General features: G+C 43.1%; 1 protein-coding gene across 1 annotated transcript in view; it reads right to left on the bottom strand.

The window, feature by feature from the left end:
* Positions 1–2,181: 2,181 nt before the first annotated feature.
* MRPS27 (mitochondrial ribosomal protein S27) overlaps positions 2,182–21,728 on the bottom strand; it is a 99,783-nt gene continuing 80,236 nt past the window's right edge. The window contains exons 6-11 of the mRNA XM_032404242.1: positions 19,867–19,945; positions 15,290–15,405; positions 11,427–11,529; positions 9,186–9,328; positions 7,096–7,266; positions 2,182–4,456 (exon numbers count right to left, since the gene is read on the bottom strand). Coding sequence (XP_032260133.1) covers positions 4,217–4,456; positions 7,096–7,266; positions 9,186–9,328; positions 11,427–11,529; positions 15,290–15,405; positions 19,867–19,945 — 852 coding nt within the window. The 3' untranslated portion in view covers positions 2,182–4,216. The remainder of the gene's footprint in view (positions 4,457–7,095; positions 7,267–9,185; positions 9,329–11,426; positions 11,530–15,289; positions 15,406–19,866; positions 19,946–21,728) is intronic.

Here is a 21,728-nt window from a genome sequence, read left to right as displayed (position 1 = left end):
TTACTCCAGTTGCTCAGGTAAAAAATCTTGGCCCGTCAGCAAGTGTGCTGGCTCTTCTTTCCAAATATATCTCGTCCAACCCCTTCTCCTCACATTTACTGTGACTGTCTAAGCCCATCGTTTTTCTCCTGGATTATGGCGGTAGCCTCCTAACTGATATTCCCGTGTCCAATCTCTGCCCTCCGTGTTCGTTCACCACATAGTAGCTAGACCAGCAAACCCTCTGAAATTGTTAGGTCAGAGCACGCCATCAGAACCTTCAGATGGGCTCTCATCTCAGAGTGAAGGCCAGCACCCTTACTAACAGGCCAGGGAGTCTTACACCATCTGTACCCTCCCGCACCCCTCATCTCCTGCTATTCTCCACCTTATACTTTCTGCTCCAGCCACACTGGCCTCCTGGCTAGTCCTCTGGCACTCTAGGCAGGCTTCCATCTGCACCCTTGGTGCTGGTTCCTCTGTCTGCCACACTTCCACAAGTAACGCCATGATTCTCACCCTCACCCTCACCCCTGTGGGTCTTTAGTCAAAAGTTATTTTTCCAGGAAGGCCTTCCCTAACCAACCTAGTTGAAGTTGCAACCTCCAGTCCCTACCCAGCATTCTCTTTTTCTCTTCCTTGCTTTCTCTCTCTACCACTTATTACCATATGACTTACTATGTACTCGTGAATTAACTGTCTCCCTCCACAGAATGTAAAATGCCATGAGGGAAGGGATCTTGGTCTATTTCGCTCCTTGCTATGTCCTCAGTGACTATTTTAACAGTGCCTGACACACAACAGATGTTCAATAAATATTGGTTGAATGAATGACTGTACTTGGTCTCAGGTTGGCCTGGGGGTTATAGGTGCAGCTGCTGGGAAGTGGGTTTGGAATTGGACAAACTTGGGTTCAAGCACTGTGAACCCACTTATTAGTCCTGTGGCCCTGGGCAAGTCACATAAGCCTCAGTTTTCTCCTCTGCGAAATGACGGTAATAATCCCTGCCCTGCAGGGCTATTCTAAGTAGGTGGAATTAAATCAGGTAGAAATGGGCATTCACAAAGAGGAGTTGTTAAATATAGTTTTTTAATCAAGATGGGTCCAATGATGAGCCAGAGCCCGGGAAACACTGATATCCAACAGTGGCCCAGCATACTGTCACTGGAGGAACCTTTTAACGGGTACTGGTTTTATTCCACATACTATTTTAGGCATATCAACCTGGGGGTGGTGGTTTAAGGATTAAAATTTTGAACTCTGCTGAGATGAAGTATTGTAGAAACCAAAAAAGCAAGTGAAATTCTCCTACCACTGAGTACATGAGAATATAATGTACCTATTAGAAATCCTTTATAAATCTTCCCTACATTGCTTGATCGAGCATTTAAAGCCCACAATGTAATTAATTTTCAGATGCTTCTTGTAAGAATAAACTTTGTTTTCTGAACATGTCCAGCTCACATCTGGAATCCCTAACATTCATACATAATAAACTCAGAGCCTGAGTGTAACTGTTTTAAACAAAGATCCCAGGGGTAACTGCCACAATCTCAGGGGCAAAGCCACCGCCTTCTCCAGACTTCCTTGTTACCATATGGGTAGGAGCATCCTCACGGCAGCATGCAACGTCAGCAACAAAGCCAACTCAACGGGGAAAGGAAAGGTTATTTTCAAGCTAAGAAGCTGTTATTTAGAATAAAAGGCAATTTCCCTAACACAATGATGTTGAAAAGCACTCCTCTTACCCCATTTTCTAAAGGAAGATTTAAAAAATTTATCATTGTCAGAGTTTGAAAAGTTCAGCTCTGAAGATTATTAATAACCATTTAATGAAAATACAACCATACCACATTTTCTGCTTTTCACTCCCTACAGCCAAAGCCCTCTGAGCCCATGTCAAACTTCATCCCTTCCTCACCATGCACTCCCAGGGAGGTTAACTGGGTGCAATGGTGTAGAGTCCCACTGACTCATAGGAGCTCACATCATAGCAGCTTCATTTTGGAACTTAGGACTCCTGGTCCCAGTTACTTATCGCCCGACAGCAAAATCATATAAATCATCATTTACTCTTTTCCATAATGGACTTTGTTTAGGAAGAATAATAGCCTACCCTATATTACTGCATATTTTATACTCATTCACTTAAAAAGCAACTATTATTTTATTAGTTAAATATTAAAATTATTAAATGTTAATTATTTTCCTAGCCTGAGAAATGTCATTTGTACAAACATTATTCTTGAGTCTCATCTACATCAGCGCAAAAATGCCTGTGGATGCCCTGCTTACATATCCTCAGCCAAGGTTTCTGACCTTGGCACTACTGACATTTTGGACCAGGTACTTCTTTGTCATGGGGCTGCCCTGTGCACTAAGAGATGTTTAGCAGCATTTCTGGCCTCTACTCATGAGATGCTAATTCATTCATAGTGAAAAAATGACTTTAATAAACTAATTTTCAGGGCCTGTGAGTACATGGAAAATCTACAACAACAAAAATCCCACACACATATCTGATATCCACAGCCAGATAGAAGGTGTGAAAACACGAAGCTAAGTTTTGTGCCAAGGCAACACGGCCCCAAGAGGAGGAGAGTCAGGTACTGTGCTGTTGCTCAGTGGGAGTTTTCATGCTCCCCACTCTGATAAAAACTGGAAATCACATGCGACAGGGACAGATGGGGAGGAAACAGAAAGCCAAATTATGAGCTGCAGTATTAACATGATGCTTCGTGCCATGATGGTCAGTAATTTACGGAGCAAAAGGGGCCTTCTGATTCATCTTGAACCTTCCTCTTGATATAATAAGGGAGTGGCTGAAAAAGCCCTGCCCCTGATAAAGCAAAATATCACAACCGACTTTTGGTCTTGACCTTCTCCCTAAGTAACACTCAGCTCTGCTCAGCCACGAGGCCCTGCGCTGGGTGTGCACTGCAGCTATGGCTGTGGTCAGCACGCCAGGTGAAGAGCGGGGCCAGCCTCACCTCAGCCACTTAGTTTGCTTCCTCATTCAAGAATGGGGTTACTCCTACCCCCCTCACAGGGCTGCTTGAGTTGTCGGCACACAGTTTGTCCTCAATACGTTAATGGTTGTGGTGGTGGTTATAAATGCCGAAGTCTGATAGAGAAGGAAGGTTAAAAAAATGCTGCTCAAAATCAGACTAACCATATTGATGGTGTGACTTCCTCTCTTCCTCCCTTCCCTAAAAGACAAAGAATACACCAAAAGAATCCCAGAACATTTATTTCCACAGGTTCTTGATAAAAGAGCACAACCTTGAATAACAGTTTACCACTGAACGTAACAGCAAAATTACATAGCAAGCAGGAGCGGCCCCTGGACCCTTTCACAGAGAAGCTTCAGGAAGGAATTTCCACCCCCTGACGGTTGCACAGTTACGCATGTCTCCTATGTACTACAAGCCCCATCCTGCCTCTTGTTCTCTCCTACTTCTCCAACTGAAATGTGTGTTGACAAGCTGTACGTGTGGACACAAAAGGCTCACTTTACCTCCTTGAGGAAGGAGCTGAGAATGCTTTGGAAAGAAGTTACCTCAACATGATGGAGAACCCAAGCCGTGGCTTCAGAGCTAGAGCTAGCTTTCTCCTCAGAAGCCCTTCCATTCTAAAAATGTCACCGTGGGTGCCTGAAATTTGAAAGCCAGTGGGTTCATGGTGCTGTGTTCACTCCTGTCCTCAATTTCTCCCAAGTTCAGGTCTGCAGGGAAGAGACACAGGGGAAGGAGAAGCTGAGACGTGTGGGCATCCCACAACCAGCTCAGGCTGGGAGGACACAGAGCGGGATGAGGCTCAGGGTATGCAGTTTGCCACTGAGGAGACAGAGACCATTCAAAAGCCTGTGCTCGACACTAGGCTATTCAACCACGGCCTCTCCCTCCACCACCGCTATGGATTAGGAATTTTCAATGTTCAACACTGATCCCTGACCCCAGAAACCCCACCATAAGCCTGAGAGCACCTTATTTAAGGTGCTTAGCTGGGGCTTCAGTCTGACCACTTGCCACTCACAGTTCTGCAGCCCTTCTCGGCATGTGATGGGAAGTCACAGTGCCTTACTACGTTGACCACCGTGGCTCTGATCCCGCAGACAGCCTGCTTTAAGCAAAGGAGAGGCCAGAGGGAGGAGGCTGAGGCTGCCCCCACGGTCACTGTGAGTCCCAGGATGGGGCTAGGGAAGCTTGTGGTGGGGGCTGGGGCACTGTGGGCCTGCTAGGCAGATGCCTTTGCTGCTCTCCGGGCCTCGTGCTCCTGCATTGCCTTCTCCCTCTGCTCCCGTTCCCTCTGAATCAAGTGCGCCTGCTCCAGGTGCCAGTGCTGCAGCTTCTGCTCGTAGGCTGCCATGTCCTGGGCTTCGCAGGTGGGGAGCTGTTCCTGCATAAGCTGGGCGGTCAGAGTCAAAAGGCTTTCTGACTCAACTCTGCCCAGGGCCTCAAGCTTGGAGTGCAAGTCCTGTTGGAAACAAAGGAAAAATAGAGGAGATGGGGGGTGGGGAGGAGGGTGCAGATGGGAGAAGACAAAGAGGAAAGGAGATTAAGTCACTTGCAAAACCTCCACACATTCTGCTTGCAGGAAAAGGCACTTTATTGGGAACCTGTCATGCTGCCTTTCATCTAGACACTACAAGCGTCTGCCCCCCCCCCCCTTTTTTAGTCCAGCAATTTTGCTAAGATGCACCAAATGTGACTTCTCTCCCTTCACTCACGAACATTAAATGGAACTCCATATGCTGAGATTCCCTATGTACTTTCTTGTTTTAATCCACAAAGACAGCACAAGTCTAACAAACCTACATTTCTGCTCTGACCTGCACCAAAGCAAGCAGCGAACTCCCAGAGCAAGGCACTCTAAGACGCACACAAAATGGCAGAAGCAGCTGATAAAAAGGAGCAAGCCCATCCACATCCTTTCCTTCAGAATGACTGATATAAATGTTTGCCTACCCAGGGTTTCTTTCAACAGATGGAAATCATTTCAAGACTTTTCTACTAATGGCATGCTAAACAGCTCCCATGAGTGCTCGCACTATTATAAGCTTCCACCTGCTGAGCTCCACTGCAGGTCCGCCTTTGCAAATCGACTGCTTACGGCTCCATCTGAAATGGCATCTTGGTTTGGGCGGTATTGTATTCCTGGAGAAGTCAAGTACTAAAAACACTAATCTCCTTAAGTGTTTCAAGATGTAGATCATCAAGAGAGAGCCACTTACGGCCCCAGCTGTAGCTTATGCCACACATCCCCATGTCCCAAAAACAAATGCAATTCACTGGCATAGGTGATGAGGCCTGTTCCAGTAGCAGGGGTGGAAGGTGGGCAGGATCCATGCGTTGAGGAGTGGCTAGAGGCCTTGTGTGAGGGGTCAGTCCTGTAAAAATGGACCCCAACCAAATTACCTGAGACTAATAAAAATCAGGCCACAGGAAGAAAAAGAAATGTGCAAGGAGAATTCTTTCTTTCTGATATCACTTTCTATGTGGGTTGGGGCCAAGGAGACAGCTTGGGACACCAGGATAAGGACTCGAATCTGAGTCAGTAAACTTTTGTTCAAATCCCCAGTCAGTCACGGGCCAGTTCCTCTCAGCCTGTTGTCATGTAACATAGGAAAAGCAGCATCCACCATGCAGAGCCACAGTGAAGATGAATGAAATGCACTGATGCCTAATATGTAGCCAGCAGCCAATAAATAGGTCTTTTTCGATTTTCAAAACAATGCATGTGTAAAAGAATGAGGACTGAGGATTTAATGCAGCACAGATTTCTATTCTCTGAGATTAAACATATAAGAAACAAGTGGAAGAAGTAGTCACTTTTAGGAGTGTTACAGCAGCATTTTTTGTTTGTTTTTCAGCCTTTCCTAATCTGCAAAGTTAAGAGGAACAGGTAGGAATGTAAGTTCTTAACTTAGCTGCCAATTCTCTGTGTACCTAATATCCATCAACCTTTCTTTTTTTTTTAAAGATTTTATTTATTTATTTGAGAGAGAGAGAATGAGAGAGAGCACATGAGAGGGGATAGGGTCAGAGGGCAAACCAGACTCCCTGCCGAGCAGGGAGCCCGATGCGGGACTCGATCCAGGGACTCCAGGATCATGACCTGAGCCGAAGGCAGTCGCTTAACCAACTGAGCCACCCAGGCGCCCTATCCATCAACCTTTCTTTCTCAGTTTTCAAATTCTAAACGAGGGACCTTGAAGAATGACTTTTCAGAATCAGCGGGAGGAACAGCAGCTGCAAGTACAGAGGAGTCCTTATAACATGGGGACACGGTATTTCACAGCTGGTTCCACAGCATTACTGAACAGAGCTACATGTCATCATCAGGCAAAATGACACCTCTCTGCCCCAAAATGACACACTAGGTCAGCTGGCATGGATAGGAAGGTTTCCTGCTTTATACAAAGAATTCTTTAGGCAGCACATTTTTCTCTTTGCACTACATAGACAAGAAACAAAGCAAAGAAGAGGCCGAGGGGTTAACCTGTAACACAGCTCTTCTTCCCGGACGCAGATCACAGAATATTTTGGGCCATGCAGCTGTAAAGCTACCAAAGGCAGCTTGAGCGTTCGGGACTGTTTGGAAAAGAAACTGGTTTACATCTTCCATGTAGTCCAAAAATGTATTCGGAGGGCCCGAGTGCACAACACAAAGCCGAGCAACAGAAGATGCCCGCAGCGGATCTCCATCATACTCAGATGTGGCTTTCTAATTTCCACTTGGGGTTCTGGGTTATCAAGCACATGAGTGCAATATGAGAAATGATCAGACCCTTTCCACCTGGGGTTGGAGTCAGGCAACCGTTCGGAGGCGGCAAGCTAGTACCCACCCATCAGACACATCAGGGATGAGTGCGCATAATGACACGCTGCCCCAGTTGAACAAAACTGGGACCGATTAGCTCACGCACAAAAAGGAGCATAAAAATTCATTTGTTTCTTTTAAGACCGCTTCCTGTTTGAAGCCTCATTTGTGATGTCAGTTTTTCATGCCTCTGTGTGTGACAGTGATGCATGAAAGGCCTGCCTGCCTGTCACCACAGCCGAGAAGCATGTTTAGTGCCCGGCGGAGAGGGACTCCGTTCTGCTACGACGCACCTTAAATCGTTCCAGGTACTGGGGAAGCTTGGACTGTTCCGTCTCCTCCACGTCCAGCTGCTCCCGCAGCTCTTCTGAGCCGCGGCTGGCTTGCCCTTCCTGGGGCCGTTCCTCCGAGGCCCCGGGGGCCGGAGCAGTCAGCGCCTGCAGCGTGCCGTCCAGCACAGCCAGCTGTGGAGCAGAGAGAGGCAGGGACTGACCATCCCGTGGCCCTGAAAACACACCATGCAGAGAGGCTGGGCCAGGGAAAGGAAGGAAGAAACAGCTGGGATCTGCACACTCGGGAACTCTTTCTCTTATAAAATCACCAGAGAGAGATGTGGTTATCTGATTTTACGTCAGAAATTCCCCGTCGGATGGCAGGGACGACCTAGCACAAAACACACGGGACAAATATGCAAGCTCAGAATTATTTGTGTACGGATCAGCACCGCGGCGCCGCGGCGTCTGATTTCACCTTTAGTCAACCAGGGAGGGATCCAAAAATCATGTTCGATGGGGACTCAAAGTAGTCCCTCTTCCGTGTCGTCTTCCTCAACCGGTTTGGAATTGGGAGGAGAGAAAAACCACCGCACAGCACAACCAACAGAGGGCCATTCTGAATGCGTGGGAGAGCCTTAGAAAAGCCTAGCCTTTATTCATCTATAAATTAGGGAGCCGCACAACCCACATAAGCTGCTGACAAGACTCGACAGGCAGACGTGAAATGTACTGTAATAAGGTGATTTCTGTGACTTGCAAAGTAAATAAATTGTAAAACAGGCTTTCTTTTGGTTTTGGCCTCTCTCGTGCACCACATTCACTTTGGGGCACACCTTCCCCTGACCCCCTGAGGGCCTAATCCTCAGAGATTCTACAACCTCAAGGCCAGCACTAGCACCTCCTTGCGTACCAATTAATTCTGACCACGTCGCCTTAGAACAAAATTCCATAAAATACTAAGGCCCTTTAATGCCATTAATACCTTATACCCAAACCCAAGATATATTCCGTTCTTGCTGACATCTGAATCACTTTCCTGTTAAGACAGAGAATGCAAATCTGGCTCAGATTGGAAGGAATATTTCCCTGGCAAAGGATTTACATATAATATTGTGTTTTTGATCACTAGCACTGACTATAGCAGGGTTAAATATGAATATATGTTTAGGAATGTGTATGTTCTGTTATCAACGTCTGCCAAAGAACATGATGATTCACCAGACATTAGTATCTGGTCAGTATAAGCACCAGACATGCACATCTCATGGCTAAAATGAAGCCAAGGACTGAGTCCTAGTGATTGGGGTCAAGGCAAAACCAAGAATGAGCTCAAAATTAACTTTTACATCCTGGTACTGCAACAACCAACATCCATCTAGGCCTCCCTCTTATGACATAAGCTGCTTGGATAGGAGTGGACACTGGCTGCCTGTAAGGCTAAGGCTTTCATGTGGCTCTAAGATGCTACATTTCCTGTAGCCTGAGCTAAGTCTAGTGGCTTCTTGCGTCAAGAGTCCTAGGTGACTGAGAGATGCACACTGGGGCTGGTGGGAAGACAGCTGCCTAGTCCAGGCAAAATGAACCCCTCAGAACTCTGAAAGGAACATCTGACCCACATTTCCCCAGCACTGAGCATTCACCACAGAATGGTAAATGGAGGCAAAACAAGACTCTAGTCCATCTCTAGTCCCCAGATTCGTTTCTTAAAGGCTTCTATGGGTGAATATAATTGCCATGTACTCTCCCAGGACTACAAGGGCACAGAAATGCCAAAAATTAAAAATGAAATATTAACTTTTGAGCTTCCACTGAGATTTTACTGGGGGAGTGGGCAGTATTTTATTGAACTCAGTTTCAATTTCAGGGGAGAGGGACAGTTTTCCTCCCAGACAGTGAGCTATAGAATCAACGTTCATCTTATTCTCTAATACTTTTTGTAACATGGAGAATGTGTGTGGATTTTCATTCCTTTTCAACTGGGTGAGTACACGATTCTACAGAAGTAAAGAGAGTAGGGGGAGGGGAAGACAATGCAAACAAATTCACAGGCTGACTCGCAAGGAACAGGAGATGGCTAAAGCGCATGGACTTAGGGCCAAGGGACGTACCGCTTCTGCACACAGCTTCTCATCATCCGGGGATGAGGCCACCTTCTCCATCACTTGAAGGGCTCGGTCAAGGTAGCCAGGTTGCCACAGCAGAGGCATATTATGGTACACAGCCCGCAGCCCTCGCTGCAGCTCCACCTTCCCTGTAGCCAAAAAGAACAATGAAGAAGCTTCAGCTGTGGCTTCCCACTGTGGTGGAGACAGAGGACTTGAAAGCACAAATCAATTATGAACCTGGAAAATAATTTCAAATCTGTACCAAGAGCCTCATCCTGTCCAGCGACCTGGTGCCATTTCAGATGGATGATGAAGAATGTGGTGAAATTCACTGAATCTGTTTTTTAATACAAAGTTGTACGAATATGCTTTTCTTCTTTTTCATTTGCGCTGGTGGAAATTATCAGGAGGATGTATGAATCATAGAGCTGAGGGAAATTTAGAGACGTTGATATATCTGTCTCTTTAAGTGGAACTACCCTTATAAAACGAGTCAAACAACTGAAATACTATTTTTGTTTCAAGAACAAAATCTTCCTCAGAAAAAGAAATCCCACAATTCTCCTACAGTGGAAATCTTGTCAACATATGACAACTTTCCCTTGCCAGCAAATGTTTGACATTTTTCAAAATGCTCCAAAACACCCCATCGACTGTCCTTATGAAAAAAAAAAGATCTCATTTTATTCTTCTTTCTTTTATTTGAACTTCATCAGCACTTAGATCATAAAGTCTTCATCATCCTCTTCAGATCTTCGGACATGAATGTTTTTCTTTGTACCTCAAACCACCACAACTGGAGCTCAAGATGTGGACACTAGACAGCAGGGTCCTCAGGTGGGCCAAGGGGCTGTCTCCGTGTTCCTGTGGAACAGAAGCCCTCTCTGCACTAACGGCCAAAGTCACCTTGAGCGGCCAGGTCTTCAAGCTGCCTTCACTTATCTTTCCTGGGAAGGAGGATTTGGGAAGGCTATAGTAGGACATAAATAGACAAAGCTTATCAGGTGACAGCTAATTTTAGACTTTTAAGACGCCTGGGGCTAGACTGCAGTCACATTCGGGGAAGCTGCTTCCCCTGGGGTTGAGTGAGGCTGCACAGCACACGACATGGTGGGAGCAAAGAGCTTTTGATCTGACGGCTGCCTGTCCCAAAGCACCAGGGCCTCTGCGCAGAACAGCAGCAACAACACACATTTTCTTAGCCCTGACAACTCCCTCAACAACTCATGCAGCCTGATAGTCCAGAATGCTCACCTGAAGGCAAAAGCAAAACACGTAAGCCAATAGCAAGAAAGTAGATGGCGTATCAGGAGGAAGTGATTTTTAAAAGGAGTGGTCAATTCTTTTGCTAGTCTGAAAGCCAGCTGATGAACTCTGAAATTCCGCTCCATCAGTCTCTATCAGAATCAGCATCTAAGAAGGCCACACCACATTTTGTTGGTGAAGATCATCAAAATTTGATGATTTTCATAAAACGAAGGTAAGTCAAAGCAGTGTATGGTCAAGAGAAGGTGCCTTCTGAAATGCCTGCCTACTTGAGAGAGAGAATGGAAGAATAGTGAAATAATAATGTATTTAATAGATCTCTGTAAATCAGGACACATTTTATGCATCCTTAGGTTGGATGCTATTTGCCCTGATTCCACACAACCCAGGTTCCAAGGCTTTGTCCTCTTGACTTTCAATGCAACCAGGGCATCAAAGTAAAGCAACCATCCCCCAGCATGGAACAGTCACTCGTTGTACCAATGAGTCTCTCTGCTCTCCCACAGTGCTACTAGATGTACTCTCTGAGTGTCCCTTTGCTCACCTGAAAACATTACCAAGGATATTAGTTCAACCCTAACTCTTAATTTCTTACCTCCTGGACTTAAGGTCTAAAAGAGACACAAAGATCTTTGTTAGTACTGGGAAAATTTTTACTGGCTGGTTCTCCCAGAAGAGGGCCAGAACTTTCCTTTCTTTATCCCTTCCTCACACTGATTCCCACTAAATATAATCCAAAGCCACCAGAACTAGTTTTCACCTTGCCAGTGGTAACAGGCTTTAGAACCCTCTTTACTGTCTCTTAAGGTATTATCCCATAACTGTAAGGCTATCAATGTCTATTTTTATGTTTAAAAATGAAAGCTATATTGGAATTTCACTGGTACACTGAAATCAAATTAAAAATTTATTACAAAGTAGAAGAATGCATCAGTTCTATCCATGAAGAACAATATTTATAAGGATCACTTAGCTTACCAAGAAGTGCATAGCCATACAACTGGGAACTTAACCCCACTGAGTTCTTTTGCTTTAGGCCTGGGAGTAATAGGGATGCACCAAAGTTCCTTTCCTCTTCCCACTGCAACAGAATAAAACAGATCATGGTCCAGTCAAGCAAAGAATACTTTATGTAAAATTTGATTTTTAATGATTTTTAATAGGGGAAAAACATTATTGTAGGACTGAGTAAAAAAAAAAGCAAAATAACAAAGCTATAAGTACATTATAATCCTGATTTTATAAATAAAAGATATTTATGTTTAATGACTAATATAGAAAAGAAATCCCCTGTTAATGGATTTCTGGAAATTATGAACAACTTTTTTTTCTTTACATTTTTCATTATTTTCCACATTTTTGGCAATGAATAAAGAGTTCCTTTTGCAAGCCTTTTGCAATCAGAAAACAAAAATAAATAGCACACTCTGGACCAACACTGCCTTGAGACAATCAATAGAGATCACACATGCTGTCAGCCCAATATTCATTCACATTGCTACGACATGCTGGGGCAAGCTTTTGAATTTTAAACAATTCAGCAATGATAAGACTCCTACTTCACAGTGTAAAAATAAATACAACTATTAGGTTGCTTTTAGGTAGATCTGCGCCTCTTAAAAATAAATTGGACAATCAGAAACACTTAGTGGTCATTTCTTTCAACCCAGGGTACAAAATTACACTTCAGTAAAATTGGCGCCTTCTGAGACTTGGGACAAAAGGGGCAAAAATGCAAGCATTGCTAAGCCTGCTGCAGAGTAGTAACAGCAGTGACGGGGGCTCAGAGGACAGCCTTGGCAACTCCCCAGACAATGAGAGCTGTGATCTTCTGGGTGCCGTATGGGTACACATCGGCCGGAGCCCTTGTTTGGACTTGAAAATAAAGAACACAAAGCTCAGGATGCCCTGCATTGGTCTCTGCAGTCAGAGGTCAGGGAGGAAGCAGAGAATGAATGAGGCGTGCAAGCTACAATTGTAGCCAGGTGTAAGGGAGGCACCCCAGGTGTTAATGGGCACCCAAGCCTCTTTCCTGGGATTGGCCTTTGTGTGGTACAAGTGTAATTTCTTAAGGGTTTTCTAAACCTTTGAAAAAAGCAAAGATCTTGGGAGAAAAACAAAGCCTCCCCAGGCACTTGTGTCGTACAGATAAGTAAAAGAGGTGGTAATGAGGACCAGGGCATTTCACTTTCAAAAGCAAATTGCCCTAAGGTTTGATTTTCCCCCACGTAAACTGCATGAAAAGGGACCCTGTGAATAATAAATAAGGAGCCTTAAACTTTTTTCTTTTCTTTAGGGAAAAACATGACCCATAGCATCAAAATGCAACAGGGCAAAAGCCAAAAGGACAGTACCCTTGCTGCTCTAGGAACTGAGCCTGGGTAGTGATGCTGGCTGCAACAGTGACACTGCTGACGGGACTTTTAAAAAGATGGATGAAAACAAACAAATGAATGTCTTACAGATTTTTTTGATGATTCTCTGAGAATAATCCAAACACCGCTGCTTATATGAAAAGCTATTTATGTGTTAACGTAAGAGACCAGGTCTCTCCCAAACCTGTAGCTTCTATTGTACGTACTATTGAGGACGAAATCAGGTGCTACTGCACCAGGGTCTGCAAGGTTCTCCCACTTTGTGCTTGTGCCTTTCCCGTTAATGCAAAGCAAATCTCATTCGCCCACTCCCCTCTCCCCTCCCCTTCCCTGCTAGAAAACCCAAAGCACTCACCTACACCAGCTGTCTCCTTTTTGCACCTTTAACTCATTCCACTATCCACTCCAATTTCCTTTCCTCCTCCATTATTCTATGGAAACACAGGTTACAATTTAGTGCCTTCAGGCCACTAAATCCAATGCACTTTTTAAAAGTCCTCACCTTACCTACCCTCTCAGAAGCATTCTAAACTGTAAACCACTCTCCTTCTGTGGTTTTTGGGACCTAAACGTTCCTGATTTCCCTTTTTGCTCTGTGGCTCATCTGCAGAAATTTACACCTAGATGTATAAACTATCTCCAGTCCAGATTTTTCCAGGAAGATCCAATTTCTCTCATGAAATCTCTTGGTTGTCTAAAAAGCATCTCAGAATGCAACATGTTCATAGCCAAATTAATGATTTTCCTCATAAAACCCAGTCTTTTTCCAAAGTTCCGCTTGCAAACAAATGGCAACCTTTCCATCCAGATACACAAGTCAAAAACTGAAGAGGTAAGATTTCATCTGTACGTCCCTGCCTCCACATACAGTTCCCCATCATGTTATCTGCCTCCTAAATATATGTTCACTGGCTACTCCTAACTCCAGACATTCTGGTCACATTACCATTACCTTTTACTCAGACAACCATGTAGTCTCCCAAGCTCTCGGACCATAAGCCATCATGGCCCCAATCCAATCTCTTACCCACATTACAGCCAGATGCATCGTTTCAAAACACAAACTGAACCATGTTACCCCTTCTGCTTAAAACCTTTCAATGGCTTCTCGCTATTTTTACGATGCACAAATACAGCTTAGCATGACCTGCATTCTCCAACCTTACTTCACCACATGCCCTTCCTACCATTCTCTCTGCTGCATCTACACTGACTGTCTTCCGATCCTCTTCCAGCCCCTTTCTGCTCACCGTGTTCTTTCTGCCACAGGGCTTTTGCATGTGTTAGTTCCTCTTTTTAGATTGTTCTTCCTCTCTTCAGCCAGTTAATTCCTATTCGTCTTTTAAATACGAACTCAAGAAATATTTCCTCAAAGAAGCCATTCCTAACCTAAGTGTAGAATACAAACAAAAACTCCCTAAAATATATGCTTGTCATACGAGAGGTCTTTGTAGTGCTCATTATAGTTATAGTTTTATATTCATGTATTTGTTTTGTTTTGCTTTGAATGCCTGTATTATTCTTTGGCTGGAAGCAGGGAATGTTTGTTTACTATTGTATAACCAGTACTTGGCAATGTATGGAAGGCAATCATTGCCCAATATAAATGTAATCAACTAACGAATGTGAGGTATGCCATAGGCTATGACCCTCATTTTAGAAAAGCAAAACAGACCATAAATTCTTTTGAACGTGAGCTGGGTTAGATATCCTTTTCAGTTCCTATGCAAACTAGTGTTTTTTGATGTTACATTTGAAGTTGAGGTACTGAAGTTGTGGTAGACTGCACGCACAGGCTGCCTGGCTTCCCAAGGTGGCTTTGTCACCTATGAGCCCGGCAGCTATTATGTAACATCTCTGTGCTCCAGTCTTCTCATCCACATAGAACCGTGAGGATTAAATACATTAATAAATTTAAGACACCAAGAACACAGCCTGGTGTAAAGTAGGTACTATTTAAATATTAGTTATTACTGTTATTACTGTTGTTATTCTTAGGGTAACAGTAAACAATTATTAAAGAGCCTAACCTAAGAGAAGAAACCAAAACTTGGTATTCTGGACTGACCAGAGCAATGTCAGGAAAATATTGATGCCAACTGAACAATCGGCATTGAATGCCTGAGGTCGTGGTCAGTTAGCTGCCTCTCTGCTTCTTTGATATGCAAGTCCACTGTCACTGACGATCAGTTACCCATTTCTGAATGTCTGAGGGGCATTCAGCCAAGCTCAAGTTTCAAAATGTGCATAAGGACTTTCACTTGAGATTCTTTCAAGTGGAATCCAGGTCCACTCTGTCAGAAACTGGAAACTAAAATGTACAGAAGGAGCACTCATTCCTGGCTGTTCGGGGGCCATAGGGCCGCATGTCCAGATTCTGAGGTCTCCTCCAGCCACCTCCTCCCTGCTGAAGAGGCACCGTGGGCTTCTCGGGCTCTCAGTCCCACTGTGCCGCCTGTCACTTACGCTGCAGTCCGTCTTCTTGGCCAGACAATGGTATAAAACATGGAGTGACAGAAGCTGGGTGGAAGGTACTTCAAAGGCTTCTTGCATCATGATCTCAAAAACCACAGATAAAGCATCTGGCAAAAAGATCAAAGTAAAAATGAGAGGGAATTAGTTTTAGGTAACATCACCAAATCTGTATTTAACTATAAACTTAAAAAGTGGGGCACGACAGAAAAACAAACAGAGTTAAGAAGCAAAAAAATGTGAGCTCTGATCCCAGTTCTTCCATAAACTAGATCTTTCTCAAGTCTTCAGCTTCTGTTGTATTTACTATTATGTACTAAGTCCGGCGCTTTTGCACCAATGTTCTCAAGGACATGGAATAATCCACTTAATTTCTCAACTTCTCCCAGTATCATCCTCATGATGATAAAAAAATACCATTTGTCCCATCTACTTCAAAAGACTATGGGAGAGGGGCGCCTGGGTGGCCCAGTCAGTTAAGCATCTGCCTTCGGCTCAGGTCAGGATCTTTCAGGGTTCTAGGATCGAGCCCCGCATTGGGATCCCTGCTCAGTGGGGAGTCTGCCTCTCCCTCTCCATCTGCCTCTCCCCCCAGCTCATGCTTGCTTCCTCTAATAAATAAATAAAATCTTAAAAAAAAAAAGAAAGACTACTGGACACTCCATCAAGATAGTACATACAAAAATGCCTCATAAATTGTGAAGCAAATTTAACCCATCACGTCCATCAGCTGGAAGAGCTAAGGTATACAGAAAGGAGGCAAATATATTTTCCAGGTCACCCTGACAAGCAGAGCAGAAGCTGAGCTGACTGCCCCATTCTGTGTTCTGGAACCTTCTCCGTGCTGGGGCAAATGAAGACAAATGCTAGAGACGATCCTAAATCCCAGGTATCATTTCAGAGACAGAAAACTGATGACTATAAAAAGGATAATCAGGCTCAGTTTAAAAATACTTGCAAGACTGTAAAGGAAAATGCTCATTTATACATGATAAACCCCTGACTGTAAAATACAATGTAAGGTGTTTGTTGACACATGAATGCTGATCACAGCAGATCAGATCTTGAGCAATTTTTCTTTTCCCTTAAGATTCCACAACATAGATGCAAGCCAAGAAAATCAAGTTCAGACAATTTCTTTTCCTTAATATTTGTTGTTAAATTAGAGAATGTTAATATTGGTTTAAAATATGGTGCCAGCACATAAAACAGGCACAACAAATGTTTTTGACTAACTAAGTTGCTGTGTTAACCAATTTTTGCATATAATCATAATTATAAGAGTTCGCACCGACTCGCAGCTGTTCCTAACCAGCTGGCTTTGTGTATGTTGTCATGGTTTTAAATGAGGCCATAGGCAAGAACTTCTATATTCTTTTTGCAAATGGGGAAACTTAGATAGACCAGAAAGTCATCTACTACAATCAGTAGCAAATAAGGATCTAGAAGAGATTTAAAACAAACAAACAACAACCCTAAACAAACCAGTATTTTAAAAGAACATGATTTAAAGCTAAAAATCCAGTTTAAAAAAAAATCTGGTTTTTCAACTGTTCATTGCTGAATCCAAAATTAAACATGAAAAATGAATCAAACTTACTTTATCTTTTACTTACATTCTGCATTTCATTTAGCTTGGGAAGTGAAATCAGATTACCCTGTATAATTAATTAACTTTTCCTCCATATTCATTTATGTACTTTGATATTTCCTATCCCAGTAACAATAAAAAGTATAACACTTTCTAAATTTTTGCCATAAATGATAATAATCTTCATTAAAACTTTATTTTTAGAAATCCTCAATATTAAATATTTACTCTGCATTTAGGGGAAAAAAAGTCCTGTGACCCTTCCACCATGCCCTTTAAAGAGAGAGGGCAGGGAGAAAACTGCTTCTAATAATTCTCCAATGATACACTATTAAATCTGATGTTCATGGAGCACAGATTCAGAAACATACAAAAGCTAATTCCCTTTCACTTGAATTCAGGAAATGTAGGTTTAAAACTGAATAAGAAATAGACAAGAAGGGATAACTGACATTTCAAAAAATAATATACAGCAAATATTCTTCAGCAGTCAACAACTGCAAGCCTTTTGAGAGAGAAGATAAAGCAGAGATCCAGAGGAGACAAAGGGGAGAGGTGGCCACATCAGGGCAGGAAGGCCCTGTCCCTCGCCTAAACACTGAGTGTGGATGCAGTGGGAAAGGCCATTGGTGCGGTGTGCAGGGATGAGGGGATGGAACCCAATGGCAGGAATCTCAGATGTCATAAACGCGTAAGTGCCCACCAGTCCATACCCATGTTCCTGAGGTAGTAACTACCCTAACATAGCTCCCCCGTGGCTCCTCAGTACCAAGCCTGAGGATGAAATGGGAGAAAGGGAAAGCCAGTGTATGTCTTTACACAGTGGCAAGGCTCCTCCTTCTTCTTCACTGTCAGCACAGCCACGAGCACAAGCATGCTGTCATAGGATTCCCTAACCCACGGACATTGGCCGGGGCCCACCAGACTCCTCTGTACAGTCAGTCTGCTGCGACCTCCATCTTTCCTTGGACTACCTCATGGTAGTGGAAGTGAAGAAGAGTCACTTCAAATTAACTGCACAGGATCAAGGAATTTCGGGGGTAGAGATCTCAGACAGAAGAATGAAACTGAGCCATTTCCTTACACCACACACAAAAACAGACTCAAAATGGATAAAAGACCTAAATGTGAGACAGGAATCCATCAAAATCCTTGAGGAGAACACAGGCAGCAACCTCTTTGACCTTAGCCACAGCAACTTCTTCCTAGAAACATCGCCAAAGGCAAGGGAAGCAAGGGCAAAAATGAACTATTGGGACTTCAACAAGATAAAAAGCTTCTGGGGGCGCCTGGGTGGCTCAGTTGGTTAAGCGACTGCCTTCGGCTCAGGTCATGATCCTGGAGTCCCGGGATCGAGTCCCGCATCGGGCTCCCTGCTCGGCAGGGGGTCTACTTCTCCCTCTGACCCTCCTCCCTCTCATGCTCTCTCTCTCTCTCTCAATAAATAAATAAAAATCTTAAAAAAAAAAAAAAAGATAAAAAGCTTCTGCCCAGGAAACAGTAGACAAAACCAAAAGGCAACCGACAGAATGGGAGAAGATATTTGCAAATGACATATCAGATAAAGGGCTAGTATCCAAAATCTATAAAGAATTTATCAAACTCAACACCCAAAGAACAAATAATCCAATCAAGAAATGGGCAGAAGACATGAACAGACATTTCTGCAAAGAAGACATGCAAATGGCCAACAGACACATGAAAAAGTGCTCAGTATCAATTGGCATCAGGGAAATAAAATCAAAACCTCAATGAAATACCACCTCACACCAGTCAGAATGGCTAAAATTAGTCTTTCAAGTCCCTCTTACACTGTTGGTGGAAATGCAAGCTGGTGTAGCCACTCTGGAAAACAGTATGGAGGTTCCTCAAAAGGTTGAAAACAGAGCTACCCTACGACCCAGCAATTCCACTACTGGGTAGTTACCCCAAAGATACAAATGTAGTGACCCAGAGGGGCACGTGCACCCCAATGTTTATGGCAGCAATGTCCACAACAGCCAAACTATGGAAAGAGCCTAGATGTCCATCAACAGATGAATGGATAAAGAAGATGTGGTATATATATACAATGGAATATTACACAGCCATCAAAAAAATGAAATCTTGCCATTTGCAATGATGTGGATGGAACTAGAGGGTATTACACTGAGCGTAATAAGTCAATCAGAGAAAAGACAAGTATCATATGATCTCACTGATATGAGGAATTTGAGAAACAAGACAGAGGATCATAGGGGAAGGGAGGGAAAAATGAAACAAGAGGAAACCAGAGTGGGAGACATAAGAGACTCTTAATCTCAGGAAACAAACTGAGGGTTGCTGGAGTGGAGGGGTGGTGGGAGGGATGGGGTGGCTTGGTGATGGATATTGGGGATGGTATGTGCTATGGTGAGCGCTGTGAATTGTGTTAAGACCTGTACCCCTGAAACAAACAATACATTATATGTTAATAAAAAAAAAAGAGAGAGAGAGATCTCAGAGATTACCCATTCACTTATTTTATAGATGAGGAAACAAGAGCCTGGGGAGGTAAAAGGACTTTTCTTCATAGCAAGGGTACTGCTCTTTCCAGGAAATCAACTGATTTTATAGTCTTATATTTCACACAGAGTAACAACTGTGATTTAAATTAAATAAAGTTAGCAAACGATACTAAAAAAAGTCAAGCTAATAATTGCATTACCATAATCTTAACCAGCCATGGAAGCTCAGGCAGGTTTACTGCTTAACTAAATTCACTGTCCTTTGCACAAGGAGGCATGAACAAATAAACTTGAGAAACTCAGAGGAAAAAAAACCTGGATATGATTGTCCTATATGGCCAAGTGGTATGGTAAATCAACCACACATCTATTTCTGACAGAAAGAGTGATATAAAGAGATGTCATTACAAAATAAAATAAGGGAAATTGCCCATATTTACTTCCCTTTAGGAGCTGAAGCCCCATTATAAATGGACCTGGGTTTGGTTTCTTACCTTTGTAATTTTCATTCTTTATGAAATAATCCATCAGTAAATTGAATGTAAAGTTATCTGGAAAAATTCCATACTGGACCTGTAATGGTAATGAAAATAAAAGGAAAATAAGAGTAAAATATCCACTTTCACTCAGTTTATAATATATGCCTATGCATTATTCATGACAAAACCTGCCACCATTAGCTTTAAGATATTTGCCTATCATTTTACAGCATCTGTGGCAGTGAAATAGAAGCTGTGATTCATGAGGTTTGGTAATTGAAATTTGGTCAGGGTAGGAAAGTTGTGAGTGGGTGTGTGATATAAGACAACTGATATGTGTAAAATAAAGCTCAATTCTAGTATCTTATGAAGGCTAAAAAAAAAAAAACCAAAAAATAAAAAAACAGAACAAAAACAAAAACAACAATCTCCCACCCCCACCCTGATACTCCACTGATTCAGCAGTTCTTTTTATAAGGTAAGAATATCAATGCAAAAATGGACTCTCACGAGGAAGTACATATTATCACATTATGCAGCATTTTCTGGTCTTTATTTTGTCTCCAACTTTTTTGAGCTATAATTGACAAACAACATCATGTAAGTTTAAGGTGAACAAGCTGATGATTTAATACACATATACACTATAAAATGATTATGATCGCCACAGTAAGGTTAGTGAACACATCCATCATCTCACATAAGTACCATTTTGTGTGTGTATGTGTGTGGTGGTGGTGGTGAGAACATTTAAGATCTCCGCAACTTCCAAGTATATGATACATTATTGTTAATTATAGTCACCATGCTGTACATTAGATCCTCAGAACTTACTCATCTTTTGACTGAAAGTTTGTACCCTCTGATCACCATCTCCTCATTTCCCCCACCTCCCAGCCCTTGGAATTTACCATTCTACACTGTTTCTATGAGTTGGGCTTTTTTTTTTTTTTTTTTTAAAGATTTTGTTTATTTGAGAGAGAGAGAGAGCGAAAGAGAGCACGAGCAGGGAGGAGAGGGAGAAGCAGGTTCCTTGCGAGCAGGAAGCCTGATGTGGGGCTCGATCCCAGGACCTTGAGATCATGACCTGAGCTGAAGGCAGACGCTTAACCGACTGAGCCACCCAGGTGCCCCGAGTTTGGCTTTTTTGATTCCACATGTAAGTGAGATCATAGGGTATCTACCTTTCTCTGACTGATTTATGTCACTTTGCATAATGACCTTAAAGTTCATTCATGTTGTCACAAATGGTAAGATCTCCATGTATATGGCTGAATAATATTCCATTGCATACATACACACCACATTTTCTTTATCCATTCATCCGTCAATGGATACTCGGGTTGCTTCCACGGTTGGCTATTGTAAATAATGCTGCAGCGAACAGGGGGGGTGCAGATATCTCTTTGAGATTCTATTTTCATTTCCTTTGGATATATACCCAGGTGGGATTGCTGGATCATATGGAAGTTCTATTTTTAATTTCTTGAGGAATCTCCATACTCTCTTCCATAGTGGCTGCACCAATGTGCATTTCCACCAACAGTACACAAGGCTTCTCTTTTTGCCACATTCACACCAGCATTTGTTTTTTCTTGACTCTTAGACTGGTTTTTTTAAGGCCTAGAAATACCAAAATATTACTGAGTTCCTGTTCACAAGCAGCTAAGTATTTGAGAATCCAGATTTCCCAAAGTGTGGACCCTTTAGCATCTGCCTCAGAATTCTCTAGGAGTGCTTTTATTTATTTTTTTAAGATTTTTTATTTATTTATTTGACAGAGAGATAGAGAATACAAGTAGGCAGAGTGGCAGGCAGAGGGAGAGGGAGAAGCAGGCTCTCTGCCGAGCAGGGAGCCAGACGTGGGGCTCGATCCC

The sequence above is a fragment of the Phoca vitulina genome, unplaced genomic scaffold (assembly GCF_004348235.1).
Source record: "Phoca vitulina isolate PV1807 unplaced genomic scaffold, GSC_HSeal_1.0 scaffold6, whole genome shotgun sequence".
Lineage (NCBI taxonomy): Eukaryota > Metazoa > Chordata > Mammalia > Carnivora > Phocidae > Phoca > Phoca vitulina.
This window is presented reverse-complemented; position numbering and strand designations above follow the sequence as displayed.